General features: G+C 42.9%; 2 protein-coding genes across 5 annotated transcripts in view; one reads left to right on the forward strand and one right to left on the reverse strand.

Annotated features, from left to right (window-relative positions):
- CRYBG3 (crystallin beta-gamma domain containing 3) overlaps positions 1-3,321 on the forward strand; it is an 89,346-nt gene extending 86,025 nt beyond the window's left edge. Inside the window, exons 21-22 of the mRNA XM_061365334.1 lie at positions 270-429; positions 1,413-3,321. Of these exons, the coding sequence (XP_061221318.1) occupies positions 270-429; positions 1,413-1,501 (249 nt within the window). The 3' untranslated portion in view covers positions 1,502-3,321. The remainder of the gene's footprint in view (positions 1-269; positions 430-1,412) is intronic.
- An 897-nt stretch (positions 3,322-4,218) lies between these two features.
- Positions 4,219-15,991, reverse strand: RIOX2 (ribosomal oxygenase 2). 4 transcript variants are annotated; one of them, XM_061365337.1, is made up of 9 exons: positions 15,424-15,991; positions 13,954-14,073; positions 12,937-13,065; positions 9,920-10,023; positions 8,342-8,444; positions 7,550-7,712; positions 6,965-7,053; positions 5,624-5,734; positions 4,219-4,472 (listed from the first exon to the last, which is right to left on the reverse strand). In XM_061365337.1, the coding sequence occupies exons 1-9, from the start codon at positions 15,853-15,855 to the stop codon at positions 4,311-4,313; spliced, it is 1,413 nt and encodes a 470-aa protein (XP_061221321.1). In that variant the 5' UTR covers positions 15,856-15,991; the 3' UTR covers positions 4,219-4,310. The 4 variants fall into 4 exon arrangements, with proteins under 4 accessions (XP_061221321.1, XP_061221320.1, XP_061221319.1 ...); XM_061365336.1 differs by having other exon boundaries at positions 4,219-4,469; positions 7,550-7,715; positions 15,424-15,989; XM_061365335.1 differs by having other exon boundaries at positions 7,550-7,715; positions 15,424-15,988.
- Positions 15,992-17,572: the final 1,581 nt, after the last annotated feature.

Below are 17,572 nucleotides of genomic sequence, written 5' to 3' on the forward strand. Positions count from 1 at the left end.
ATGATTTTTGTATTGATGCTGCTTTTGCTAGTCTGTTATTAATACCAAAAGCTGATGATTTAACATAAGCAAGACCTGAGTTAACAAAGACCACCCCCTTTGACCAAGCTGCTGGTCAGATGCTGAATGATCAGTTCCTAGCTTGCTTGCCAGGCTTGGTACCAGCTGCAAGAGGATCACTGCAGTGTGCTCAGTGCCTCAAACAGAACCAAGTCAGACACAAACACAAGGCTTTGGTACTGGGTCTCATTTCTCTTCTCTTCTCTTAGGCTAACAACGCCTGCCTGGATGTCATTGGGGGCAGAGACGTACCCGGGGCCAAAGTGGCGCTCTGGGCAGAACATGGGAAGGACCGGCAAAGGTGGAGACTCAATGAGGATGGAACCATCAGTTCATACCTCAGCGAACAACTGGTGCTTGACATTAAAGGTATTTGAAGAACAGACAAACACACAACTGAACTTCCAAGAGCATTTTGTGATTGTTGTTAATTGCCATATTTCAGCTCTTTTTTCACTTGAATACTTAATCCTGTTGTTCCTGTTAGGTTTATGTCCAGTTGCCTGACAATTGGACAAGAAACAACAGGGCAGGGGGGAACCTTACTCTGTAGATCCCAGAGGTTTATTTTGATCAGGTTAACTGTTCTACTTGAGGGAGATCAGCAGCGCTCATGGCAAGAAATGCAAGTGACAGAAGACAAAACAGTGAAGGAAAAGCAACCACAGAATAGTTTAACCACCAATTCATGAATAGTTACTACAAAGCCATTAAATGCAATCAGGTGATAGTGGTGGCAGCTCTTACAGTATCTGCAAGCTGTGCTGCCTAGGTTACAGCACAACACAATGTTGAATGCTGGGGTTGTGCAATCCTGCTCAATAGCTCTTCAGAACTTGTTTCTTTTAGTCAATTGCTATGTATGGTATAATGATTAAAAAAAAAAATCAGTGTCATTTCTATGCTACATGTATTCAGAGAGAAATCTTATTTTAAGGACCTCTAAGTTTGTGGTTGAAACGGATGTGCTACACCAAATCTTTACACATCTACTTGTGAACTTGTGTATTCCTTGTAGAGCAATATGTGCCTTGAAAATCCATATAGCAGGAGCTCAGTATCTGCTGAAAGCAGAATGTCTGTAGGGGTGCTGATTTCTGTGCACCAAGGTACATTTGTGGTATGTTCTGCTTCCTGACCAATGGAGCCTCTCAGGGCTGAAGCTGACAAGTGACTATTTGAAGGAGACAAACATAACAGAGGCAGAGGGGCACAAACAACTCCCTATCTCATAGAATTTCTGGTTCCTATCTGATTTTCCTACTTAGTCACACTTCTTAAAGATCATACATAGGCTTCTCTGAGCATTTCTTTTTACAATTTTGCCTTCATGATTTTGTTCTGTTTTTTAGGAGGAAATTATTATGATAAGAATCACATCATTATGAATCAGCCGATAGACAACAAACAGTCACAAAAATGGGATATTGAAATATTGTGAATAAAACCCACCGCACAGATGCACCTTGTGTGTGTTATTAACACCTAGAGGGGAAAAACACCCAAACAACTACTGAAGTCACACACCACTGGAACAGTAAGCAGCAACTCGTCTCTGCTTTCCTTCCTACCAAGCACCAGCTCCTAAAAACAACTGAATTTTGCACAAATACAGAAGATGGGAGGTTCATATCATGTGTTTCTGCAGGGAAGCTGTGCTTCAGAGGCCACTCCTGTGAAGGTCACTGTTACTTTTCATCTGGAGTATTACATGAGACTACATGCAAGTTTTGCAGGATGTGAACTGCAAGGGATAATATGGGAAAGCCTCTTTAGAAATGTTGTCTTTACCTTCCCCTCAAACTGATGGAAGCTCAGTGAAGAATGAACGCAGCATGAAAGAGGTTGCGTTGGACTTCCATGTCCCAGTTGAAACTGTTTAGGTTTCAAGTGACCATGAAGCTCAAACCATATCTCTTGCTAAATGCAGTTTACTTTGTTCATAGAGACAACGCTGAACTGGACTTACCAGCTCAGCATGTGAAATGAAGCAGTAGAGAAAGCTTGACTTCCCCCTGCCCTGATGTTACTGGTAGGTCTTTGTTTTCATTTGTTTTAGCAGTACCAACTTCCCAGGTTCAGGAACTGGTTTTGCTGACCCGTGGCCTGTTTCCAACCAATGAAATTGTGAGTTATCACTGAAGATCACCTTCAACACGGAGCCGTATCTACACGTATCAGAAGAAACGGTCCTGGGTCAGGCTAGACTTCTACAAGGGCTAGCTGCATTTAGAGCAGTAATGATTTTTAAGTCTAGCCAAACTTTTGTTTTGCTGTATATAGATTAATTTAATGTAATTTGGTCTTGAAACCACATCCTCCTTCAGAAGATAATTCCTAGTAGGTATTTTCAAAGGTGCTAGCAGGCTATTTCCAAACTAGTTTAATGTAAAAAGAACAGCATAACTACATGCTCACATTACTGTGGCTCATCAAACCTCAGGCATCTTAGCCCAAAGGATAAGGACATGCTGGCCCTTCCCTCAGTTTCAGCACTGTGCACCCAGTGATACGAGCTATCACTTGAGACAGACAGCACCAAATACCTGACTGGAGTGCAGCTGTTGCAGGCTTGAAAAGCAAACGGGCAGAACTGTAGACAGCTGTTGAAAACCTGATGTGAAGTGCCCTTGGATTACTGGTAACTTCATTTGGTTTCAGTATCACTAAATTAATCTATTTCATTAAAAAGGGTTTTTTTTCCTTCTTTGTATATTCAGGGTATATATTTCTGTAACTATTTAAAGAGTCCAGGTTAGCTACAGATGGATATTTTGGTTTCCAAAAGCTGTAACTCTTCCAGTTGTTCATTCAGACACATCCCCAGACAAATCCAACCACATAACCCTAAGTTTGCCACAGAAATAAAATAAATGGATGTCTATTTTTGTATGAAATGGAGTTCTATATAGTATTATTTAAAAATAAATCTACTTGCACTTACTATTTTACATTCTAAAGTTATCCTAGCTCTTTAAGTAACAGATTTTCCACTGTCTGTATATATTTTACCAGCTAAAGCACTTGTTTAGCCTTTTCTATGTAAGTCAGTGTGTCAAGTGTTCTACATGGGACTTGCTCTCCATATGAAATTTTAAAAGCCTGTGTAAAAAGTTCTAGTCTTTTAGCCCAAGGATGAGTAAATCCTCTTTGATGTGGCAGTGTTAAATAGCAAAGTAAAAGCAGGCTTTTGTACTGAAGAGATCTCGAATGTAAAATGCCAAGCGTGTATATTTTAATTGTATGAAACTTTTTTTAGGAGGAACATTTTGCTTGTTTGTTTCTTTTTAAACAAACTAAATACAACTCTCGTTTTTAGCAGGTGGCAAAGCATGCTCCTGTAAAATACTTCCTTTGGAATGGACAGAAAAGGGATGAGGATATTGAATACATGACTGTGACATTAGACTGGGGGGGGTTGGAAATAAGATGATCTTAAGGTCCTTTCTAACCTTTACTATTCTACGATATCAAATATTGATGTTCAATATCTGCAGTACCTGCACTGCTCCCATCAAACTCCTCTCAGTGAGCACTGAAGATGCATATTCCAGTTAAAGGTTTGGGTTACTTTCATGTTAAATGGAGGCAGACATTAAAATAGTACAGTTTGATTATTCCAGTGGTTTCCTGTGGTTATAGGTTGATTACAAACTATGCAACCATACAGTTTGATTACAAACTACAACCAGTGGTTACAATAGTTTGATTATACCAGTGGTTTCCTCTCTTCTGAGAGGAAAGGGGTTTTCTTGAGCAAAGTCCTCACCCCTTTGGGAAACAACAGACAGCTTTTCCTGAGCAGCTTTTAGTCTCTGGGGGGGGGCAAACAAACAGAACAAATGGGTTTTCTTGCTGGTGAACTTTACACATTAAAAACCAAAAGTTCCTGTTTTTAGCCCAAGCTCCTGGAGCGTGCTCCATCTATACGTTTGGATGTCCTCCACATGAAGGCATATAAACAGAGGAAAGGGGACACCACAGCACTATGGTCTTACTGTGAGTAGATTCATCCAGTCACAGACCCATAGCTGCAGTCACTGGACACGAAGCAGCTTACCTGTTCTTTCCCAGTGCCCGTTTTCCCAAAGCTAAGGGAAGTATTTGGCATCAAATTTTATATATATTGCAATGCCTTGGCAGACAGCACTACAAACCTGGATATATAAAAAGGTATTTAATAACAAGAATCAGGAGAGATTCTTAATGGCTAGAAGTACTATCTGCAGTAGCAGCTTTTCATAAAAGCATCAAATAACTTCAATTAGACATTCAGTCCATAGTGACAAGGCAAGGTTTTCCTTCTCTTCATCTGAAGCCAGGTTTAGCTCTTTAACACTAACGGTGCTGCTACACCAAATCTGCTTCAGTGCATCCAAGTATGTCAAAGGAAACCGCAGTCCATGGGTCTGCTGGGGGGGAAAGAAGAAAGAAAAAAGATCTTTTAGCAAAACACTGTGTCCCTTATTGCACACAGTGTGTTAGGGTCTAGTTGCTGACTAGCAGGTATATGCTCCTTTCCCACATCACACTGGTGTTTGTAAGTGCATCTTCCAATTGATGTAGTATTATCCTATCACCTCTCAACAGAAAAATCCCTCCCATCTCTTACATGTTCTAGCACACTTCACCCAGGAGCCTGGCTTCTATGCTGAAGAATGACATACCATGTTTAAATTCATACTCTTGCCTCTTACCTTTGGATAGAAAGAAGCTTCCATATGCCACACACAGCCTTTGGACACAGTATGCCAGCACCACAGAGGGCCCCCAGTACTATGGCTGGAGTCTTTAAGCCAGGAAGGTATAGTCTAGGATTTGCACACGTTGTACAGGAGCCAGCGTGCAACATCATCTACCCCTATTCTCCGCACTGGAGGCCAAGTGAGATTTACCTTAAAAGGAAAGTAGCTGCCAGCCAAAAAGCCTTGCTGTGATTACTGGGCCAAGAACAGGCTGTGTTCTGCCTCTACAGTGTGTTTGTGTAGACCTGTAGTCAAGTGGTTCAGGGCACAGACCTAAGACAGATCTTCTTAGTATCATGAAGTGGAACAAAACGTTCCAAAGCTCACAGCCATTCTTCAGGAGTGCTTATGTTTCCACCAAAAGCACATTCTTACTCAGCAGGTATAATGCAGATGAACCACCTGCAGCCTTTATTAACAATATTAAAGTTCTTTCCTTACATTTCTCATCTTGTGGGATGGTTCAGTTGACACAGAACCTAACAGGTTCAGTGTGGCATAAACATGTGCGTGAAGCAGTGTTCCCTGCTATGAGTGACCAGGCACTAGTGTATTTAGTAGCTGTAATAAAGGACGTACTGAAGGACACAGCAGAAAGAAGCACTTCTGGCCACTGCAGAGGCTTTGTTAGCTAGGAATGAGGGATGTGCAAGAAATTCTGTTAACATATCTAACATTTAAAGTGTGAGATTACATTCCTTAGCTTTACTGAACTAACTGCCTTTGTGTTGCAATGCAGCACCCTGCTACCGTTCAGTCAGGCTCATCTAACACAGCAAACAGAGCAAACACAGCAAAAGGTGTGTGTGGGCACAAACCTGGGGTGTGCCTTCCTCACTGGGTGTATCCTCTTCGGTCCCCATCATGTGAGTTTCTCTTTTGTTCTTTAAAGAATGATACACGTAAACCATCTCTCTGCAAATTTCATCCTAAAAGACAAGAAGAGAACACTTAGTTACATGTGACCCACAGCCTCAAATTTAGCTCACTGAAGTGACAACAGCCCCTTAATTCTGGATTCCACTGCTGCATCACTGAAAGCAATTAACATTCCCAACTGAATGATCCAACAGCCATAAGGGAATCTTCAAACCCTCTTTGAAAATCTATGTACCACATATAACCTTTTGCTTTAACACTGCATCCGCCAGACTCACAGGACTGATGCTCTATAGAAAGCATAGCATTTAAGGTGCATTTCCCAAAAGGTCTTAATGAACAAGTGGGCATCAGTAAATTTCCATTCTGAGCCTGATCTGTCGCTTAAAGAGTCATATGCCTGTTATCACTTCTTGGTCAAAGCTGTGCAAACCAATTCACAGCACTGTGGGCAGGTCTCACACCAAATCTGCATCAAAAGGCTTGCATGTGGGCTGTTATTCAGGGTTTATCTGACTGACATCAAAAGGCAAGGTGGCAAAAGATAACAGAATATCCAAACCCTACACAGTCTCACAGCAATAAGGACACAAACAAAACAGACGAGGGAAGTCAGAAAGTCACAGCATGTTTGCCTGGGAGGAAAACATTCTAGGTGTACAGAACCAGCCAACAGAAGTACAAGATATAGTCTGTCCCATCCACCCTCACCCTCCCCTTTCTGATTAAGACAACAAAAAGCACTTCTACAATTCCATACTAATAAACCTCCATAACTAAGAATTAGTCTGAACACAACATACTACAAGATGCCAGCACCTATTTTGTAGATCAACTTTGTAGTGCCACTGGTCCCTGTTTAGGGACAAAGCTAACTAACTGGGAAGTAAAGACTAAAGCAACCACAGTTGGGAGCAGCTGCGATCAAGAAAATTCCCTCTCTTAAAGGAACCTATTTTTATAATTTATTCATGCTGTCAAATACAAAGAATAAAAAACAAAAATCCATTATCAAAAGCTACAGATCATTACGCCTGCTAAATGGCCTGAATCTGTAATGATCTAGCCTCAGATAAAAGCCTGCAGCTCTCCAGGAAGGCCTGCTGTCTCTGCTTGACAACAAGCCTACTGTCTCCTACCAAACCCTAATGGGATGCAGAATCTAAGCATTAACTGCACAACCCTTTTAGACCAGTACAGAGCAACAGTTCACATACCTTCTGCTCCCCACTACACACCCCCAAGCACAGGCATAGCAGGCTGGGCATCACCATACTTACAGAGTTCTCTTGGTCTGGTTCCACTGTGATGATTGCATGATCTCTGAACTGCAGTCGGATTTTGCTATCAATTTTTGGAAGTTTCCCACCTATGTAAAAGAAATTCTTCATTAGAAAGGAAGGAAACCAGATGGACAGCACAAACTGAGACCTCTGTGCGCTGCCCACTCTCTTGTGGTGGGATTGCTTTGCTAACATATGTTTAAACACCCATGTTGTCAAACCCAGGGAGCAAAAAGGGAGAGAGGGATTTTTTAGTTCTCTCATCTTTATGGTATACAGACAGCTGTAACAGCAAGCTAGTACATAAGGTCAAACTCTACCAGTTAAACAGTCTCAGTACACAGCAGTTTATTAAGGCTGCAGTCTAGTACCTTTATTTCACTGAGAGAGATGTGTTGTCTCTTCCGTTAGGTACAGGGAATTAACCAGCTGGAATGTGCACATGCACATGTAGAGCCTAGCACAGCATGGGGCTGATGCTAGACCAGGATCTCTGTCTACCATAAAATATCACAGTTCTAAGAGGCAGAGTTAGCAACAGCTGTACTGTCTCATCAGCCACTTTGGTGACTTCAAATCTACCTGGAGTCAAAGCATCAGAGTTGCATCCCAAGCAAGGTGGCAGCCGGTTCATAATGAAATCCTTCTTCATGTCAGATGACCTTAGTTCTCTGGTGTTTTCCAGATGGTCTGCAAGCCGCCTCAAAAGGCTGCTCAGCTTTTTTGTTGAGTCAGTTACATCCACCTGCTAAACATGCACATAGTTACTCACATGAATTTAGGCTAAACAGACTAGCCTAAAGAGGTGCAGCAACACAGTGAAAACCTGGACGTTCCTCTCTCAGCTTTGCAGAGGCTAACACTTACTCCCAACACAACCCTTTCTCCTACCCATTCCCCATGAGCTGTTCACGCACCAAAGCTGATGTTCATTTTCTCCCACCCCACAGCTACCTGCTGTGCTAAAAGACTTGCTAGTGTAGCTGAAAAAGGCACCTGTTCCTTCTGTGTGCGCTTACCAGAGGCACAACCGGACTACCACAATGAGATCACAGAACAATTTACAGCTTTGCTGACTTTTAAAGATTCAAAAGCTTGTCTGACAGCTCCAAAGCAAACACCATTACTTATAGAAGGAAACAAGCTATACAAGGACACTGTGATACAAAAGAAAGGCAGTGCAAAGAAGCAGACAGTGCTTCAGATGGAGCAAACCTCTGAACAGTCAAAGACTTCAAAAGAAGTGATTGTGCTAGTGGACAATACAGTGCCTTTGCATTGAGCTTTCAAAGCAGATCAACAAGATACACGCTTGCCGCAGTGCTGAAGTTCCGGCTGGATGCACCGTTACTCCCTTTAGTCCCACCTACTTACCATAAGCAGCTTCCTTGGTATGCTTGTCCGCAGTGCCACATCTTCTTTTGCTGCATCAAACACTAGGCCAGGAATTGCATCCAGTAAGAAATCTCCCCAGGAGCTGAAGCACGGGAATTAAAATAGTAATAATAATTACTAAAATAGTTGCACTGAAATAAAACAGACAAATGATGTCAAGAGCTGGAAACACAGTGCTCCGATTCCAACTCTGCTTCATGCCTTTAGCCCTTCCATTACCACTCCGTAGTCCTGTGCAGTAGCTCACTCTCAACTGTATGTGCATCCTCACTAGTTCCAGGTCAGCAGCACAGAGGGAAAGGACTGGCTTGAGAAGGGTCCAGTTTGTTTTCATTCAGGCACCTGCCATTTACCAGTGGATTCAGCTTAAAGCTGACATCAGTGAATTAAGATAATACTCGCAGGGCCACTGTTATCCAACTGCATGCACATACAGCCTCACTGCATACAATGAAGTGTGGGGGAAGGTCATTTAACATGCTTTCAACACACTTCTATTGAAGGAAGTAATGCACTCACGTTTATCAAATCCTTAAATCAGCTTTTATCTTTACTACAGACTTAATTGTGACCCCAGGAACAAGACCCCTAACATATCTCTACAGCTATATCAATGATACTTAACAGACACCCTGTAGGTGCCTTGTGTTAAACCCCCACTGTTAGCCTGCATACTTTAAACAGCAACAATAAAAAGCCTTTTAATCTTGTGCTTCTGTTCCCCAATTGCAAGAACAAACAAGAGGAGGGGAGGTAGAACTACTGCCTGCACTCTCTGCCCAGCTTGAGTCAAGCTCATCAGGAATAGGCGTGCCGCTCATGCAAAAGTGCTCTCCTGTCCACATGTGGCCTCTCTCCCCACCACATCCTCAGAGGCTGGTTTAACAGGCAAACAACACGGGCAAATGCCCAGTACCCATGCTGTCAGCAGACTCCACAAAACTAGGGCAAGGAGCAGAGCAGGGCCTGTCCTCTATCACATGCTTCACCCTCTGCTCTTGCCCTCTCTCAGCACTCTCCATTTCCAGCACTGACCTCTGGACACTACTTTAGAGGGCTGGGTTTTTTTAAACACACCAGTTGAGTTTGCAGGTGTAACATTACCTTCCACGTTAAAGTCTACCTCTGGTAAATAATAAAATAACAAATTAAAAAGCAATCAAGCTTGTGGCACAAAAACCTGGTAAGCAGGTGGCTTCAAACAAACCCTTCCTTCTCCCAAACACCAAGCCTTCAATTACTGCTACCTGAACACTAGCTTAGATTCTGTAACTAACACCAGGGCACATACGTAATAGCGGGGTACCAACATATATTCATATCATTACATCTCTGGGGCAAAGGCAACATGCCCTATCCCTGTTACTCACAGAAAAACAAATCACACAAGGGCCAAACAGAATGAACACAGAGAAGAGCTAAGCAGAGCTCATTATAAGGGGGGTTTCATTTTAAGAAACAGCACATTGCTTCTTTGAAACACCGATTTCAGGTCTGTACTATTCACACACATTATCTGGAAAAAAACCATTTCAGAAAAGGCTAAAGAATACTTACTTGTTTTGGTAGGTACTGATGGTCACATGTGTAGAATAGGGGATCCCAGGAGGAGTGTCAGCTTGGTGAATAGTCCCTCTTGGGAAGTACAGCAAGTCACCTGGCTGCAAGAAAACGAAGGAGAATTGATTCAGGGCACCTGGTCAAGCCTAAATGTAGTCAAAATAGAGAAAATACTCCCTGAGCAGACAGACTGACAGCATCTGTTCTTTAAAATCACAAAATAAGAGATCTGCCATTGTACACTTTAATAACATAGAAACTAATAGAAACTAGTAATGTAGAACCACTCTTAAGCCAGAAGTCCAATACCTTAAACTTTCCAACTTACTGTCAATATTTACTATACACCAGTCTGAAAATAGGAAGCAAGCTTTTACCATGATAGAACATGCATACCCCAACTCAGCTGCATAAAGGAGACAAGCAGCTGAGATGAACCTGCTGACAATACAACGGGTTAGCAGAGGAGCAATACAAAGTGAATTTGGTAAAATCACGTTAAAAGAAAAGATCAATATCCCACAAGAAAAGCCAAATATTCTATTAAGATGTTAATGTGTTACAATACTGCTGTCTGAAACTTCCATTTAAAACACTTAAACAAGGACAACCTTCCTCCTACCTATCTTTCTTCTCACCTATCTAAATTAAATCTCCACACTGATGAAAATTTAGATCCAGGGAAGTCAAGATAAGGGATAAGCGCAAAGTACACAGTTTACTCATGGCTTCTCCTATAAACATTTATATAGTTGGATAGCACAATCAAAATCCAAGCAACAGTGGCGAAATCTGATTCCATTTTATTTTACCATTCCTTAAATTCAGTCACGTCACCTACTTAGAGCCCAGGGAACTGTAACACAAATACATTTCAAGTGAATGCTACTTAATTTTTCACTGAAAGGTCTCTTTAGACTATGAGGCTTCACAGGACTCAGCAAGATCAAGTCTCCTCATCCATTTCTCACAAGCTGTAAAGCACCACAGATCAGCTTTGTACGATCCACTTGCTCTGAAGCAAGCCTGTCTCTGTCATTAGTAAACTGCCTTCCTTACCAGTGCAGGGACTACACTAACCAACTAAGAGTATTTTTAAATTCTCTTCATTTGCTACGTTGCACATCCTCAGCAAGAAAATAAATTGGAGGAAGGGTCACACAGGGGAACAGCAAGAGCCCTGAACATCTACCAGAGTGGTGGCAAACTAGTCTGCAAAAGAAGTTACTTTGTGATGCAGCACCCTATGCCTACCACTAAGAAGCGGGGCATCATGATTTTTCCAAGCAGTCTTCACTGCGAAGTCCAGCTCTTATCGATCTTATCTGCTGGACAATATCATCACCACCATTCACGTTAGCCAGCAATCACAACACTCTGCCATCAAAATAACCAGGATCTTCAGATTCCAGGTGGCAACACCCAGGCTGGGGGAGGACAGAGCATGTGACAAGAGACAATGCAGATCTGGTCACTTTGCTGCCTTCTTCTTAACTGGAGGAAGGAGAGGAGAACAAGGGAGAAGGTACCAGGAAATCCAAATGGAAAACCATGCAGGAAAAAGGATAGATCACCTCCTGTCAAATAAGCTATGCTTGACATCAGTAACAAACCAGCCACTGCAACAGTCTGCGGGGACCTTATACACAAACCAGCATGCTTTGCTCTCACTCACCTACCAGGTTTTGGTGGAATGGAAGAACACCACCAGCACAGTCTCTAACTGGTTCATTTGTTCTAAACTGCCCAAGGAAGGCAGACTGCAGGCAGGAATACGAAAAAGGAGAAAGGAACTATTCTAGCAGGATGTTTGGGCAGGGAATCTGAGAACATCCCTGTTGGAGACAGCTCCAAATAATGAAAATCTGACAGAAAAAATGGGTCATGGGAACTGCAGAACATCAAACAGAAGAAAAATAACCCTAAAAAACACATCATTTATAAGCCCTTTCCAGAAGCAAGTACTGTCACCCCATTAATGCCAGTAAAATGGCTTGTGACAAACATCGTTATTCCATAAAAATCAAAGGCATTGAAGTCCAGCCCAAAACATTCCCAAAATTAAAAAGGGACTTGTAATTTACTAGGCTTTGCATCACCCAATAGGTCATGACAATTGCAAACATTACCAGCTGTCAAACTACACAGCTCATGATGTCAGTATCATATCAAATGTGTCACACAGAAACTACCTACAGCCAAAGGCAGGACTGAACAATGGGAAGAGCACAGACCTTGCAGAGAGAGGTCCTACAGACAGGCCACAAGGCAGAGAAACTAATGAGGCTTCCAACAGAGCAGCGCTGTCTGCAGGATAAACACCATGCTTCAAAAAGCACAAGCACGTAGAGCAGAAAGGGACAAGTACCAGATGCCCTGCTGTCAAATGGGCTGCATTCATTAATCTTCATGAAATGCTCTTTTTATTCCAAATAACAAAAAAACAGTCATACTGGTTTGGGGTTTTGGAAAGGGAAAAGAAACAAACCAAAACCAATTAATACATAAAATGAATACGGGGATAAGGTCATGCTTTTGTTTAACAGCCAAGGGTAAATATTTAAAACTGATTCACCAGAACAGTGACAACCTCTGGTAAAGCAGTAAGTCTCAGTGCATAGAAGGATTACCCTGGTGGATTACAGACAGCATGTAAAAGCATTAAAATGTTTCATAAACATACATAAGCCTAGGGTTTTTCATGCACACAACTCCACAAACACGATCCAGGAGTCAGGATGCCCGACTTGGAGAATACTGGAGAGTTTCCAGAAGTAACTGGTTTATTCGTCCATTGTTTAAATGCTACAGCAAAGGAAAACTTTGGAAAAGGATAGGTTAGACAACTGGCACCCAAATCTCTTGTGCTCATGGCGTTTTGTGCACCAATCCTCCCCTCAACTTCACAACCACCATCATTCAGAATACTGCCTTCAAGAAACAGACCATTTTAAATGTGACTACTTTTCTGGCAACCACAACCCAGGCCATGTAAAACAATTCAATTATAATACCTTTAATATGAATTCATGCGTGGGATTCCCAATCCTGTCTTCTGATTCAACGCTATATTCCCGAGCTAAATGCACCGTTGGTTTATAGAGCCGCCAGTGTTTCTCGCCTTCCAGCTGAAGGATAAACACCTGCAAAAGAGCATCAATCCAGATGCACAAGGAGGCATTGCTGCCCCTCACACATCCAACTGATCAGGAATTCCAAGTCATCTTCTGACTTGGAAAGTCTGTGGAACCATGCCAGAAATAAGGGATGGAAAGCAAATGAAAGTGACAGAGGTTGCTTTTCTGACAACAGAAGAAACAGATTTTATCTTCCCAGCCCTCAGCACCTCCACAGCACAGCAGGATTCCTTTCACATTACTTTTTAGATGTCTACAATGCAGAAATTTACATCTGAACTAATTCCTTAGGCTCTAATTAGAGGTAACAGAGTTGTGAAATGTGATCTGTTTCATCCTAAGGCAGGCATTTGCAAATCACTGTTTCTCTCCAGTCCCTTAGATAAGTGCCAGACAAGTAACTCAAAAGTAATGCCTACCACACAGATACTCAAGATCTCAGGTGAGAGAGGTCTTATCACCATTCACTGACAAACAAAGCATCAGAAACATGCTGTGAGCATCCAGGGTTGATGACATACACCAGAACATGCAGACTGGGGGGCTGCTGAACAGCAAGCATAATGAAATCAAAACTCTAGGTGTATTTAAGGGAAATTAAAATAATAAAGAGCAAAAAAATAAATGTAAGGGAGGGGGAACAAATTATCTTTTCATCTAATGGAAATGCCAGGGCTGGCAAGCACAGTTCACATGGCATTACCATTAGATATACTATTTTCAGTAAAATTAGAGAAGAAAAATTACTATAAGCCCGTGCAACCAACTACTGTTAAGTTTTCAGTGGGGAAAAAAAGCCAAACATTTTCGGGGGTGGGGGCAAAAAAAGGACACATCCACTGCCACTAGCAAAAGCCCATGCAGAGTCTGACAGCCAGCATTGTGCTGCCCTACCTCAACATCATCGTAGTGAGGGGGAAGGCCCTGGGACCCCTGGGGAGTCATGTAAACATTGGATCCAACCAGAGACCCGAAGTAGCACTCCAGCTTCTCCTGAATCTTCCATAGCTCCTCCTTTAAAAAGAAATGATGTCGTTAATGCTGAAGAGCTCAGCCAAGCCAGGCTGCCACCCAGCCCACAGCCTCCCCATCACTGAAGAGGCTGCTCTACAGGATGATCATATCCCCACATGGGGACAGAGGCTGTGAAGGCAGATGCTCTGTACAAGTGTTTCTCCTGCAGTGAAGGTAATTGTAAGCCAAGAAGTTTGGTGCCCCAACATAGCATTGATGTTTGTTCTCTTCCCTGTAACATTAAGTTGCACAAATAAACAAGACCAGACAGAAGCAAATAAATCATCCTACAAACCACAGAGCATCTGAAGACAATAAATACATGCAGAACTTGCATCAAACAGAGCATACAAACGTTGGACACCTTTTTCTGGTGACTCCAACTGTTTGAGTATACATAATATTATATACATAATATATACATACAATATAGTATTTGAGAACAAATATTCATCTACATCTCACATGTGACAGGCAATGCCCCAATGGGATGACTGTCATGTCAGAAAACTCCCAGACCCGAATAAGTGCAACTTCAACCAGAATTTAGGTAGGTTCAACTCAAGCTGCATGACTTCAGCATAAGCCACACAACATTTCAACTTCACCTGCAGCTACACTTAAACTGAGATCAGCCAGTGACCCTATGCTTCAAACTCAGATGCCAATTTGGGTCTTTATGGACCACTTCACAATTACACTGTATTGGCACTGAGGGACAGAAAAGACTACCTAAATCCAAGTACTTTACCAGTATGGAAACCCTTCACACAACTGTGCAGACAACACTGCCTCATTCTCATACATGAAGACTGCAAAAGCATCAAAAAGAACAAGAGAGGACACTCAGCCAAGAAAGGGTGGAACATTTCCATGGTACAGTACAGAGGGAGTCACTGGCAAGAATAGTAGAATGTCCTGGAAACATTTTACATGGTTTCACACCTTGCCCTCCATTAAAGGAAAGCAATACAAAAGCCCCTGTTTGCACAATGAAAGAGTGGGGCAGAAGTGATAACTTAAGAAGACACAGATACATAATCAATTTTGTGCATTTCTTTTTCTAAACTTGTATGTGACAAAGCAAAAAACTGCTTTGGCACATAAACTAAAGAATGCTTAGTTTTATAGCACAAGTCAGATTTTGTTCTTGTTAAAAGAGCACTGAAACATGATGGGCTGTGCAAAACTACAAGATTAAATTACTACAGTTCATGTATGGATTTCAGCAGGTCACCGCTGTCCCCCCGGATTTACTGAGGCAGAGATGAAGCTCTGTCTAGTATGACTGAAGCAAAGCATAGCACATTATAAAGTATGCATTGATTATATTCAATTAAACAAAACAACCTTAAATCTCTGAGGCTGATGAAACTGTATCGTTGCCTTTTTCTGTTCAAAATCCTTCTTCAGCTGCATGTAGTTCACTTTGCCTTCTTTATTTAAAACTTTCTTTTTTCCATTCACACATCTGCAGATATTTAGATCCCGCCCATAGTACAGACCCCGGCCACACAGTTCCTTCAGATCCGACAACTGGAACAGGGACTGGTAGTAGGCAGCCAGCAGGGGATTGTTCCTCTGAACAAGCAATGGCTTTTGCTCCCAGTACTCCCTGAAAAACACCTCTTGTTTGATGGGAGAGATCAAGCTTTCAAAGAGGCTGTCTGGGTTCTCAAAACTCATGGCTGATGGAGAACAAGATGCTTCCACCTTTGGTCGTTTACACTGTGAAGGCCCATCTTTTCCCGTGTCAGCATGCCTCCCTCCTTTCTTGGGCATGTTCCTGTTGAAGAGGAGAGAGAACCAAAGCAGTCAACCAGTAACAACCTCAAGAGCTCATGGGCCCAGAGCAGCTCCTCTTGCCTTATCCAGTGGGATAATCAGAGCAAGCTGAGAACAGCTCTGTTTTCTGATGCTCACTATGTGCTGCCAAAGAAATAGAAAACCTCAGAGCAAACTCCCTGCAGCTGAAGCAGGCTTTAAGAACACAAAGTAAAAGCACCTGATTGAGGTCTCAGGCCCTGGGAACAATTTTAGTGCCAGGCATCTAGCCATGCTCACCACACAGTGGCAGTGGCCCACACATCAGCCTCTGAAGCCATCTCTGTACTCTATCCTGAATGACCATGCTTAGCAAAACTAAGTTTGCAGAAGAGAGGGGACATTGTTAGGCCTTTCTGTTGGTGCTATGCCATTACACCAAAAACTAAAATCATAATGATTCTGCTTTCATTTCTGCCAAGCTGTCAAACTTTATGGCTTATGTAGCATAAAAATATTATTTTCATTCATTTAATTTTAAAGCTGGAAGCAATTAAATTTATTTTCCCAGGTAGACAATAAGCTTGGTCTATCATGTAGAAATAAAAACGTTAATTCACAAAGGGTTTAGCTGCCAAGTTCTCAGGAAAGTTAAGGTACAAATCAAGTAACGGTAGGTCCAACACCACAGTAGGTGTATACTTGACATAACTTTAAGTATGCACCAGCATTTCATCCCCCAGAGTGGCCCAGGACACCAGGCAGCAGTAAAAGCCTGCCTGAGAAGCTGAATTAAGTATCCTGACAATGAGCCAGCACCATGTCCCCTAGCACAGCAGCCTGCCTGCTAGGGCTGGGCTGGCCAACTCAAAATGACCCTGGACATGTCTGAGCAAGTCTGTGAAGCCAACACAAGGAGTTACAGTATGCTGATGCTTTCATTTTGGACTAAGAAAAAAGAATAATCTCAGCTTTACTCCCCAAAATAAATGCTCTCATTTATTAAGATGCTTTTACTTACACAGATCCCTTATCATGAAACTTACACTCCAGTTATGGTACTTACACACAGCACTGTTTCTCCTGCACAGCACAGTGCAGGCCCCTCAGTGGTCCACTAACTCTTGGGCACTGTTTTATCAGTAGTTCCTGTAACACCCTCAACAGTAACCTGCAGTCGACTTACTGGTCACACCCCTTTTGATGGGGCCCAGCATACAGCTGGCTTTCTGGGCTGTAAATGCACACAGGGACTCGCATCCAATTTTTTATCTACCAGTACTTTCACGTCCTTCCCTGCGGGCCTAGAGAAAAAACACACCAAGAGAACGGACCTGCTCCACACCGGAGTTATTTCACATCGGTGTTTCCAACTCGCACACCCCACGCACCCATTCGTGACCACTGGCCTAGCAGCTGCGGGGCTCTCAGCTCCCTCCGAAGTGATCGACGAGAAGGAGGATGGCCACAGGGACTCGGCAGCCAGGCTGCCGCCCCGCACGGCCGCACCACGCTCTAGCCAGCTTTTCCAGACGGGAAAACCGCATTAACCCGTGCTCCCAAGAGCAGCCAGCGCTCCTCGCCCCCAGCCAGCCTCCCGGCCACGCTGCCTGCAGCCGCACCGGCCGCGCACACAGTGACGGTGCCGCAGCCGCTGTAACCCCTTCAGAGCCCCTCTCCTCCCGGTGCCATCAACCCCCCTTTCCCACGGCACTCGCCCCGCGACACACACTCA

Source organism: Neopsephotus bourkii, unplaced genomic scaffold (assembly GCF_033783945.1).
Source record: "Neopsephotus bourkii isolate Nb327-2 ecotype Australia unplaced genomic scaffold, CSIRO-AGI_Nbou_v1 NB_1287, whole genome shotgun sequence".
In the NCBI taxonomy this organism is placed as follows: domain Eukaryota; kingdom Metazoa; phylum Chordata; class Aves; order Psittaciformes; family Psittacidae; genus Neopsephotus; species Neopsephotus bourkii.

What these genes read in the sequence shown, in the direction of transcription:
- RIOX2 (XM_061365335.1), bottom strand. Translation starts at nt 15,855, where the DNA reads ATGCCCAAGAAAGGAGGGAGGCATGCTGACACGGGAAAAGATGGGCCT. An exon ending in ATCAGCCTCAGAGATTTAAG is followed by an intron (nt 14,074 to 15,423) that starts GTTGTTTTGTTT and finishes TTCTTTTTAAAG; the next exon opens with GAGGAGCTATGGAAGATTCA. An exon ending in GTGAGGAAGGCACACCCCAG is followed by an intron (nt 4,473 to 5,623) that starts GTTTGTGCCCAC and finishes TTTCCCCCCCAG; the next exon opens with CAGACCCATGGACTGCGGTT.